Source organism: Ammospiza nelsoni, chromosome 5 (assembly GCF_027579445.1).
Source record: "Ammospiza nelsoni isolate bAmmNel1 chromosome 5, bAmmNel1.pri, whole genome shotgun sequence".
Taxonomy (NCBI): domain Eukaryota; kingdom Metazoa; phylum Chordata; class Aves; order Passeriformes; family Passerellidae; genus Ammospiza; species Ammospiza nelsoni.
Window position 1 is genome coordinate 9,619,565 of NC_080637.1, and position 12,347 is coordinate 9,631,911.

At 37.6% G+C, this 12,347-nt stretch overlaps 1 protein-coding gene and 1 long non-coding RNA gene across 2 annotated transcripts in view; one reads left to right on the plus strand and one right to left on the minus strand.

Annotated features, from left to right (window-relative positions):
- The window catches only part of SEMA3E (semaphorin 3E), a 130,920-nt gene extending 119,726 nt beyond the window's left edge, over window positions 1–11,194 (plus strand). Inside the window, exons 15-17 of the mRNA XM_059472917.1 lie at window positions 5,017–5,084; window positions 6,519–6,658; window positions 7,949–11,194. Coding sequence (XP_059328900.1) covers window positions 5,017–5,084; window positions 6,519–6,658; window positions 7,949–8,401 — 661 coding nt within the window. The 3' untranslated portion in view covers window positions 8,402–11,194. The remainder of the gene's footprint in view (window positions 1–5,016; window positions 5,085–6,518; window positions 6,659–7,948) is intronic.
- On the minus strand, window positions 1,603–4,826 carry LOC132073706 (uncharacterized). The gene is made up of 3 exons (XR_009418521.1): window positions 4,795–4,826; window positions 4,370–4,441; window positions 1,603–2,780 (listed from the first exon to the last, which is right to left on the minus strand). It is a non-coding gene; the product is annotated as an uncharacterized LOC132073706 (long non-coding RNA).
- Window positions 11,195–12,347: the final 1,153 nt, after the last annotated feature.

The window sequence follows — 12,347 nt, forward strand, 5'->3', positions numbered from 1 at the left end:
TATCACCCTTCATTTATTCTTGGTTCTTGACCTTCACTCTTTCATTCAATGATTTCCTTGGGACCTGTTGTCCTCCCTTCCCTCTCAAATCCAGGTTCTGCAATTCAGCTACACAGGTCAAGTATCTATAACATGCATGTTTTAATCCAGACCTTTTCACAAAAATTAGTCAGCTTTGCCACTTATACAGAGGAATTTCTTCCCTTAATCAGCAAAATTTTGGTATTGCATAGTTCAAATAATTTCTGTGGTTTTTTAGCAATTACTGGTTTAAAAAATATATCCTTATTTATATTAGACCTACAAGGACTATAATCATAAATTTAATAAATTCCAGAGAGAGTTTTAAAAACTTGTGGAGATGCTTAAGTCCAAACAAAGTCACAGTATCCCAAATATATTATTGTTTCTTAAGGAAAATCTGAAATATGGGGCTTTGTATTTAGTTATTTTTCATCTGGCATATTTTATCTTTCCATGAACCTGGATGCACTCAAATGTATGCTGACTATTGTCAGGCATAATAGACATTTCCATACATTTTTTAAAAAAGATAATTAATCTAGTGATTTTCTCTTTGATAGCACCATTTTTTGGATAAGACACATTTAAAAAGACAAATGAGAAAGGCAGTGTGTGACTCAGCCTAACTGAGAATCTCTTGGATTTACTGCACTAAGGCATGTGTTAAACCAAGCAGGAAACCTACACAGCTTTTATAAGCAGGACTGCATCGTTTTCTTGTGCATTTTGTGAATATAGGGAAGGGAAGATGTGGACTCTGGTTGACTGCTCAGGGTGAGATGAGTCTGGTTAAAATTTTCAGGCCATGGATTAAGAAAGATGAGCAGCTATACAGTGGGCCAGGGAGATTAATGTCCTACAGTATAAGTAGAAATTGGATTATCATAATGATAAAGCATATGGGTTACTCATCTGATGATGTAAAAGTCATTTGGGAGGGAAGGGGGAGTTAAAAATTCCCCAGCAGCATTTTAGCTTGCTAGCAGTATCACCATTTATATTGTGCAGGCTACTTGTTGACTAAGAAAAGATGAAAGGAACTCTCTGAGGCCTGGACTTTGTTGTACATGTTTCTCACCTAAGACACCTTCCAGAGTAACACCCTTTAAGTTCCCTGAAAACACATTTATCCAGGGTGGAGTGACATGGGCAGCACCCAGGCACCTTCCTGTGCCTTACCTCCTCAACATTCAGCAGGTCAGCCTCTAAAAGAAGAAAATACTGCTGCTATCTCCCTCCTTCTCTTGAGATAAGCACTGTAGCAGTGGAGAAGGGATTTGCACTCAATTGAATGTTCTTGAAGTCTGCAAAACTTGTTTTCCATATCAGAGTCTGGGGAAAACAGCCATCAGGACTAACATTGTTGAGAGGCATGAATGGCATCTGCTTTGTTCACTTCAGGACACAGCTGAAGCTCAGAGCATTTTAAATTTAAGGCCTTACACTAACTGTGTGGCACAGGGAGAGGCAGGGACAGGTACCAGGGACATGTGTATGGAAGTTGATTTAGGTTGCTTTCTACCATGTGAAGAGTACCAGGGGACAAGGCAGGTCCCGGCAGAGAGTGTGGAGCTCTCTGATACCAAGAGGCACTGACTGGTTGATAATCCTGCCATGGGTTTTAATTTAATTCATGCCACATCCCCGAGCATTCATGTCTTAGTCTGGCCTTGTCTCAAGGCTCCAAATTTCTGCTCAATCTGTACATGGTAATACAAGTAATGTAAGTGCAATTGGAGAGTACTTGTTTCTCCTCTTCCTGATACCTGTCCCTTTATTGGAGTCATAGAGTTGTGCCTTACATTGCAACACACTTGAGCTGACCCTAGTACCACCTGTCTCTGCTCAAATGTGGCCTTAATTCTGTACATTTATCTGTTCTTTTGATCTGTAAGAGCAGTGCTGTTAGTGGGTAAGGGCTCTGCTCAAAGCTCTCCTTTTAATTCCAGTCCTACTGGTGAAGAATTGAATTGGGGCAGGGATGTACAATGTGTCCTCCCCACTTTGGTCCAAATGCTGTCTGCTTTAGATGCTGATGCCTCCAAGGTACAACAGTGTTTAGAGTAACATTAAATAGAAGTCTGTAAACTAAAGCATGTAACAGATGTAGAGAGAAGTGAAGCATAAATATAAAAATCTTATGCTTGGCCTCTGGTATTAATTTTTTAAATTGTGAAAATCCTTGTACATGTATATCCTGGAATAACTAATTAAATGTGGGATTTAATCAGAAAAAATAAAAACTGAGTCCAAAATCCCATATTTTGATGAAGGCAGCACAACACAGCACAATTCCATGCTAATTACAGGTGTGTGGCTCCTGAATACTGCAAATACCTCAGATGGCAGAAGGAATTTCTACTGCATTCAAATTTCATGAAGTGCACTTGAGAAACCAGAGGTCCAGAACTTAAATGCTTTACTTCACTATTAGCTCTGCATTCTGATTTAGTCAGTTTCAATTTTTATCTAAACAAGCACCAGATTCTACGAGTGAGATTCTTTGATGTATCAGCTCACCATCCAGGCTGAAAAAGGTCTGAAGTAATTTAAAAATGTCTTTGAACTTGGGTAGGCATTGTGTGATTCTTTAGCTAATTTTTAGAAGCTGACAGTCTCTCCCCTGCCTCCTCTCCCTCTCTGTTTTCTTTCTCCATCACCCACTCCACCAGCAGGCACGCAGTCTACTGATTTACTTATGTAAACATAGTGGTGCCTTTTCTTCCCAAGACTTCTTGATTTTGCCTCATACATTCCTGGGAAATAATAAAGAAAAATGAAAATTATGATGATGGTAATGATGATGATGACTGTGTTGCTTTCTTGCAGATCATTTTTACTAGGTTTCTGGAAGCACAGAGTTAAGGGCTGAAATCTAAATCAATGAAATTATAGATTGCAAAAGATACTTCCCAAAATTCAGTGCATTTGTTAATCACTGAAAATTGTTCCTTACAGTAATTTATCTCAGGCATTGTCTGATAATCTATTATTCTGAGTAAAATAATTTCTAAGAAAAAATAATACCAGGCTTATGTCAGTATTTGTGAGATGAGTTTATCTCCCAGCATCTCCCTCTCTTTCAGCACCTCTCCCTTTTTGCCTTCTATTTCAGAAAATAGTAAGTGAGGGCACTGAAAATAGTAAGTGAAGGCACTGTATCTTCCCCAGTCTTCACAGCTGCAACAGTAAAATTCCATCAAGCAAACATTTCTTTTTCTTTAATGATTCTGACAACTGGAGAAATAATCCTGTCTTACAGAACTAATTTTTTGTTAGCTTTACAGTAATCTTAAGGAACTCATGAGTAAATAGAACCTACTTGCTACCTGTTCCTGCTAGATAGGGCTGTTGGACCTTACAGCAGCAGGATGGTTGCATATCCTATAGTGTTTGTGTACATTTGTGCAGCAGAATGTCTCTTCTGAGTAATCCACACACACAGACTTGCAAACCTGTGACAACATTTATCAGCACTGACACTACACAATGCAATGACAACACCCAGGGCAGAATAAGGCCCAGTTGCTACCTCTGTTTTTCTTTAATAGGATGCAAGTATTGTTAGCATTTCTCTCTAAAAGCCCAATGCAGTCTTCACTGAATTTCCAGATTCCCCTGAAACAACAATGGAAAAACACTGGTTCTTCTCTGAATATCAGTGGAGGTTAATCTTTGTCCACCAAGAACACTGGATCATATGGGTGACAAAACTCAGAAAATAATCACTGTCTACAGCCAGATTAAAAATAAAATTAGTAACATCCACGGACAAGACTTTTAGGTGGTATAAATCTAAATAGTTTCTGTAAATTCAATTTGTGAAAAATTAAAATTTTATCTTTTGGGTTTACATAGAACTGGAGAACAACCTTATTTCACTAATAAAATGCAAAGAATAACAGAACTCTGGCTTTGTTTGTTTCTAATGCAATTTTTACTGTACACATACTTACTGTGTAAGATTTGCTGCCCTGCACATTTCTTCTGTTAATGTCTTATGTATGGCATTGGCAATACTGTATAGAATTACTCTATGCAAATATAGGAACAGTATCCTCAGAAAAACTACATTTGAGGTTGTTGGACATACTAATGTAGCAAGATACAGCATTCCTATAGGCTCTTTTATTTCCCAGGTAAACAATCCTAGATTTATTTATCAAGGCACTCAAAGAAAATAAATGCTATATGAAGGCACAATTATTTTGGGAATACACTATATAATAATGGGTTTAATATTTTTTTTTTCTGTAAATGCAATAAAAAACTCAAACCTCAAAAGTCAGAATGATTTTTCTTTCAAAAGGACTTGTATTTTTTCCAGGTCAAAAACAGGGCTCACATGTTCTGACTGCAGTTCTTCTTCCACCAGTTCACTTTCTAAGCATGGTCATTCATGAATCTGTATATTTCCCTGTTGAGAAAAACGAGCTCAGTAACTGTCTGGTACAAAAGTGAAATAAAATAAAGTGTTTCTTCCACACGTTGAGACTCTCAAGTGAAGAAAAAACAAACAAAAAACCATGAGAGTAAAGGATAAAAGAAGTACCATCACATCCATGGGAAACTGTGCTGAATTAAAGAAAATTTCCTTCCTTTCTGGAGATAGAGAGAGAGAGAGAGAGAGAGAGAGAATGCAAAGGCAGGCTAAAGGCCCCTATGACTGAGTGTTACCCAGTCAGTTCAAAGGATCTTGTTTTCGTATTTATAACATTAGTATAGTTATATAAAAAATGGACACATATATAGTTTTATATATAATTGTACCTCTTATCCAGACAAGCATGTTTTTTTCAGACACACGACTCCCAGTAGGCTGAGTGGAGACAGAATACTGCTTTATAAATAGGCACTTCTCACAACAGTGGTAAATTGTTAGCAATCAAGGTTTAACTCCTGAAGTTTTTAACGAAGGCTAGTTTAGCATAAGCCAAACAACATGTAAGCTAAACGTTTTGTCTTAAACAACTGCACTTTTTTTCCCTGCAGACGTTTCCGCAGACAAGACGTTCGGCACGGGAACGCGGCGCAGCAGTGCTTCGGCCAGCAGTTCATTGGTAATCTGTTCAAATGCACAAACGCTTGTAAAGGCCTGGAACAGCCAGCACAGGGTTTGCCAGGAACATGAGCCAGACCATGATCTCAGCTGCTGTTTTCACTGGCATGTTCCTGTCATGTTGTAAGAGCCGTGGGGCTGAGCCCCTGCCATCCATGTCTCAGTGGGTGACATCCCCAAACGTTCATGTGGTGCTGCAGCAATGACATGCAGACTAAAGATGTGCAGAGTGCATCCCAGTGGCTCCCAACAGGAAAAAAAAAGAAAAGCAGAAAGATGAGGCAAGAATAATAAACAATAAATAGAGCTGCATTCTGAAATGTGCATGAAGTAGTCAGGACACTTAAAATTTAAGAACAGCCATGAGCAGTGACATGACAGAATAAAAATGTGTATTTATGATCAAGTTTTCTCTTAAAAAAATAAGACAGAGTACTGTTATCCAAACCTTGATAAATGAGGATTTCAAGCATGGGTATTAGGAATAGAAAACCAGAATAAAACAATTGCATGGAAATGCTCTGTAATTTGCAGGATAATATTCAATGCATTTATAGAAGAAAAAAAAAACATTAAAGTTTCTTCTATAGTAATATTCAGAGAAACACTATTTTTAATATTAACATATATATATTTTACATATATATATTTTTACACATATATATAATTTATATATCCATTGGATTATATTGTACATGCTGGAAAATTATGTTCCAATATTAAGTGCTAATTCTTCCACAAGTTTAAAATACAACAGAGAAATCACAATTATATAAAACAGTGTATTTTTTTAAGATATAAAGCTGTTTGGGCTCAAGAATCTTTTTCACTATTATGGAATAAAATGGTTTCATTAATGAAGCAGTTGGTTTTGTCCAGTGTAACAACTAGTTTATCTTCCTCCAGATGTTTTGTTGGATTGAAAACAGATTTGAGTTTTGATTTTATTCTTTCACCTTGTTTTTATTAGCACCCTTGGGCCCAAACTGTACATTCAGTTAATACATGTATAGCATGGATATGTAAAATATTGGTTAGAGTATTTATAATATCATTCTGCAAACAGTTATGTGCTGTAAATATCCCTAAAAAATTAAATTTTTTTTATTATATTCAAACATGTTTTGAATCCTTCTGTTTCACTGAGTGAAAACGAAATTAACTATTCATAAGAACCAGGTGCAAGCAATTAGCAGTGTGAAAGGCCGAGATCTGTTTCTCTGTAATGTTAGGTGAGTCAGCACAATTTGGTCAGATGGTGTGAAAGCCTCAGATGATGGGAAAGTTCATTTAGCAGGTCAGATCTTCCTTAGACATTACTCTCCAGTCACTGTCTGGCTGTCTTGGAATTAAGCTTCACTTCTAAAAGCAAATGTACATTGAGTGTTACAAGTACTTGCAGTAACATATTTTTGAAACATTTTTTTCCTTCCAGGTGAAGTTCTGGAGAAGACTGAGGAAAGACTTGTTTATGGAATAGAGTACAACAGCACCCTTCTGGAGTGCACCCCTCGGACCTTGCAAGCAAAAGTCATCTGGTTTGTCCAGCGAGCACATGACACTAAGAAGGAAGAGGTAGAAATATTCTTATAGACTAACTTTTTCAACAAAAGAGCCCTTTGTTAGGAACATTACACCTTCACTGAATTTCTGCCACCAGTTGCTGAAATGTATATGGGTGCCAGGGAAAATCACTATGGTCTTTTGAGTTAATAGACCTGAGAATTTCACCTGGTGTTTGCATTCAACATCTTGAATGCAGATGTTAAACATGTAGTGAAGCTAATTTAGGATCTCAAAACAAAGGAAAATCCATCACTTCTCTCGGTATGTTTTTGCAGGTAGGAAATGTGTATGTATTATTTCCAGTGTTAGTCTAGCTTAACTTCTATTCATTCTTGCTGCCTCACCCATTTATTATAAATTTTTTGCAAATGAGTGTTGGTGGATTCTCTGCTCCTTTTAGGTGTATTTTACCATTATGAAAGTTCTTCATAAGTGCAATCATATTCATTCCTCCATACCTCTCTGATACACGTCAATGTAGCTATCACTGCAGAGTGGAGGAAGAGAATCACCTCCCTTGGCCTGTTGGCCACACTTCTTGTTATCCAGCACAGGATGCAGTTGGTTTTCTACAAGTGGACATGGCCAGCTCTCATCCAGTTCCTCACCCTTCAGTACTGCCAGGTCCTGAGTTCATTCTCTTCAGGGCTGCTTTGGATCCCTTCATCACTCAGTACTTCTACTTAAATTCATCACCTTACTGTTAAATGGAAAGCTGAGGATACCATTTTCCTAGCCATTCCTGCTGCTGGATTAGACAGCTCAGAGCTCCCTGCTTGCCAACATCTGGCAATGTCTCATAGTCAATTCTGAAACCCTCAGGAGCTGTAGGAAAAACTCAAACAGCAAACTCAGAACTGGGGCTTTAAGATCACAATGGTCCTGCTTTTAAAGATGCAAATACTTTTATGAATGTCTCCTCAAAAGCATACCAGTCTATAAAAGAGTTCACAGGGATCCTTATCAAAGGTCAGCTGGCAAATGCCCTTTTTTTTTCCATCCAGTGGATAATTTGCATGTTTCTAACTTATTTCCCTCTGTCTGCTTCACTATATGCTCTTCCATGCTTCCCAGATTCTTTAGATTGTTCTACATTTGCAACTCAATCTCTTCTTTATTTCAAGTAAATATTTTTGTTATTACAAAAAACACTCTGAATTAAAAATTTGTAGATCTCTAATCTTACTCTCAAAATTTATTATTACAGTCATGAAAGTACAGTTCAGAAATAATTGAATTGGTTTAATGTAATAGCAAAGGCCTGTGCTCTATAACTGCATTTTATGGTTTTTTTTCCAGGTGAAGACTGATGATAGAATAATAAAAATGGACCTTGGCCTTTTATTCCTGAAGCTGCATCGACTGGATGCAGGGACTTATTTTTGTCAGACAGTGGAACACAGCATTGTTCACACTGTCAGGAAAATCACCCTGGAGATAGTCGAGGAGGAGCGTGTAGACGAAATGTTCAATAAAGACTATGAGGAGGAGATCCCTCACAAAATGCCATGCCCAATGCAGAGCAGTATACCTCAGGCTTCAAAGCCATGGTATAAGGAATTTCTTCAATTGATAGGTTACAGCAACTTCCAGAGGGTGGAAGAATACTGTGAAAAAGTGTGGTGTACAGATAAGAAGAGAAAAAAGCTGAAAATGTCTCCATCCAAGTGGAAATATGCCAGCCCTCAGGAGAAGAAGGCAAGGATCAGGCCAGAACATTACCGGCTGCCCAGGAACATAGCTGACTCTTGATGGACAAAATCCATCCACTGTTTCTGAGCAAAATTTTATTTGGACTTAAGAGGGAGAAATCAGTCTTGGTTTGAGTAAATTTCACAGGTTTATATATGTAAAATATTGGGATTGAAAACAAAAATGCTATGGTAAGTTATATTGTACACTCATGATGACTGTTTAGAAGCATTTTAAACAAAATCTTCCCAACTATCTGGTTCTAAGTAAATGCAGAGTTTTGCATTAGGGAGACATGACAATCTTCAGGTTTTGAGTGCTTGAATCAGTTCCCTGTGTGGATCGTGCTTGCGCTGTATATTGTTGCACATGATGGCATATTTAACAAATTCAAATAGCTAAACATTCACAAGTGGATGAAAAGTAAGATAAGAGGTATCTTTTCTTTCACAAATTTCTCATGCTTCTGAAAGCAGCACGTCTTAAGATCTTATTCCTTTTGATTGTGACCTGTCTGAGTTCATCACTGAGAACAATGAGATGTGTTAATACAGTGTACTGCTACTTGTAAAGATAGCGAAGGGAAATTCTATTTACTTCCCACCTTTTTTTTCAGTATCAGCTATTTATGAAGCACAGTGTGCTCCCACAGCTAAATGATATTGCCTAGTAACTTCATGTAAGCCACATGCATGCTGAGAACACAGACAGAATGAAATTCATCAATTTATCTACATAAGAAGTTGAAATAATGGTTTAGATAGAAAACGAGTCCATCTTGTTTCTGTACATTGCCTTAGTGGACACGAATTAAGGGATCGCCCTCTTGTGGCTATAGAAAGCAAAACACGATATTTAAATTACTTTTTTTTGAAGAAATATGTGTAAGCAAAGTATTACTGAGATCCCCACTGGTTTGCTTTCAGCAGACACTTTTAGTCTCCATGTGCTAAAGCCACAGCTTTAGAAGACAGCGTTGGAAGTAATTTTCACTGGGAAGGCAGCGTTTTAAATAAGTGATGCTTTATGTTGATAATATGTTTTTGGGGTAAAATGCAGTCATAAAAAGTTAGGATGCAGATTAAAAACAAAGCCAGCATTATGCAGCTGTGTTTCTACAGTTTCAGGATCTGGTCCACATAAACCTTTTTCTGATGTGTGATCTCTGTTCGAAAGGGCTGCTTTGCTCCTCTTGTGAGTGATATCAGGAAAGGAGATCAAAAGAACTAAGTCATTTGCAATCTAGGTCTCACAAGATTGACTTAAAAAAAAGTATATATGTGTATATATATATATATATATATATATATATATATATATGTAAAATAGTGTGTATATATACATATATATTTATATATATAAGAAAAGCTTGCTTTAAGAAACCAGATCCAGAAAATGCAGAACACCCAGTATTTTAATACCTGAGAAATTTAATATTACAACATGAATTGGATTGGAGATTTTTTTTAATTAAAAATTTTAAATAAGAAAGGGAAGTAAAACACAAGTTAAGAATAAATACAAGTTAATTTAAACACAAATAAGTAAAAAATTAGTTTATTCCTAAAATAAAAACATGATGCCAGTAGGGGGAGTAGCCAAGCTGATCCAAATTTTTATGCCATGAAGAAAATATACAAGGGATTCATCACCTACAAAGAGTTTCATGGTCCTGGAAGAGTGAGAATTAGCAGCCTGGGTAGCAGAGGTTTGTGGTTTGCTGTGTTCCCAAGGGCAGCAATCAGTGCTAACCCAGAGTTTTCCAAGCAGGCTGTTTGTGAGAGGAGCTCACAGTTGCTGACAGGACCAGTGAGCTTTGCTGAGCTCCTCTGGGAGCTGGGACTGACTCTGGAAGGAGCACATGGCACACTGTCAGCAGCCAGAGTGTGAGGAAAACAGGGTTTCACCTGGTGTGGGTATAACATGAATGAATCTTCATCAGCCTGTAGGGGGATCGGGTATCTGGGGGTTTGCACTTTGTTTAGCTACAATATCTCTCTAAGAGATGGGACTGGACACTCTGCAGATCCTTGCATGATTTCATGCAGTTGCTAGATTTGGTCTGAGAGAGGAGACTGGATGAACTCGTGTTTCTGGGACAGTTAAATGGGTCTTGGTTGCATGGAGGATCTCCTGTTTGTTTACAGCTGTATGGGAAGCACCAGCAGTGTGAGTTGTGGCAGAGAACACAGAACAAGCATCCCTGATCTGAACTTAATGCCCTATACAAACCTCACTAACACCCTTGGTGAAAAACTTCTAAAACACTACTAAAATCCTTTTCTCATGAATTATGGAGTTCCCTTCTTTTAAACAACAATGTGATTTATTTGTATTTCTTTATTCATTTGCAAGTATCTAGTGCTAAATCATTAATGAATGATTAGAAGGGAATTACAGCATCTCAGCCTCATGGACCAAATATAACTTTGTGTTTTATTCTGTGAGATTTCAGGTGGAAATCATCTTATATGGAAATCAGGATTCTTGATTTAATATGAGAGTGTATATTTTTAGCTACCCATCCCTTCAGTGTTTACATGTGGAGAATTGCATTATCTTTTTATTTTCCTTTTAAAACTTACATTTTTGTCTTACACCTTGTTCCTTTCATGGTTGCAATGCCTGTGAGAATTCAGAACCACAAGGTCTTGTTCAAAGAGTGCTCAGACATCTATGGAAGAAGAGAAAGCATGACTGTATTTTGGATGTGCACAAATGTGCATTTAGCACAACGTTATTTAAAATGCTTCTTTGTATATTTGGGGGCCATTGTCTGCTTCTTATCATTATGAGTTTGATGTATTTTGTATGTGCATGAAGTGGTCAAATTATAAATATAATTAAGAACCATATTTGGCTGAAGTAATCTGTATTATTTCTTATAATTTATTTTCCCCAAACAGCATGATTATCTGCAGCTCGCTAGTCACACATTGTTAATTTCAGATGTCCTTCACCATGCATTTTATGAGCAGAGACCACAGATAAGGACAGCAAGATGTATGTACAGAGTTGACAAATGGGAAATGTGGCACACAGGGTAATGAGTAGATATAGTCTGCCTGATGCATGAATGTACTTTGAGAGTGGAACATGGTCACTTAAGCCCAGAAGATGCTAACCAATGGAAATTCACTGAGAAGCCACAATTTGGATAAAGCTTTGGGCTCTATCCTGTTTCATGGTGAAGGAAAATCCAGAGCACTTGGATTAACACTTCCTTTGCTTTGCTCTTGCTCTTTGTTGTCACTGAGATTTCTGCCACCTGGTACAGACTGCTGTGCTCTCAGACTCTCTTGGGACATCAGGCCAGGGGGTCTTAACCTGATGTGCAACTCGTGGCTTGAATATCTCAAAATGGGCTTTAAGGATATTCACTGCTGTTCTGTAGCATGAAACAGATCTCCTTCTGTAGGCAATCTAGAACAATAATTGCCCTGAAAGGGAATTATTCAGGTACTTGAATGGCAAAGGTAAGCATCATATTTGAAAAAGTACTTGAATCAATATAATTAACATAGATATAGAGTTTCTCTTGTTCTTTTATTTTCTCTTAAATTTCAAGAATATGCTGGTTTGGGCTGGTATAGAGTTAATTTTCTATTTCTCTTCACAGTGGCTGCTGTGAGGAAATGTTTTGGATTTGTTCTGAACACAGGGTTCATAATACAGAGAGGGTTTTAACAAAAGAATTTTCTTTTTTAGCTGTTGTTGGGGTTTTTTGGCTTTTTGTTTTTTGGGGTTTTTTGTTTGTTTGTTTTTGTGGGGTTTTTTATGTTTGGGGTTTTTTTTGTTTTTTTTTTTTTTTTAATTGCTGAGCAGGGCTTACACAGAGCCGAGGCCTTTCTTTGCTTTTCGTACTGCCACACTGGTGAGGGACCCGGGGATGTGTGAGAGGTTGGGGGCAAATACAGCTGGGACAGGTGACCCAGACAAATATTCCAAACCATGTGACATCATGGTCAGTTTAGGAAGTGAGCAGAAGAAGGAGGTTGGGGGAAAT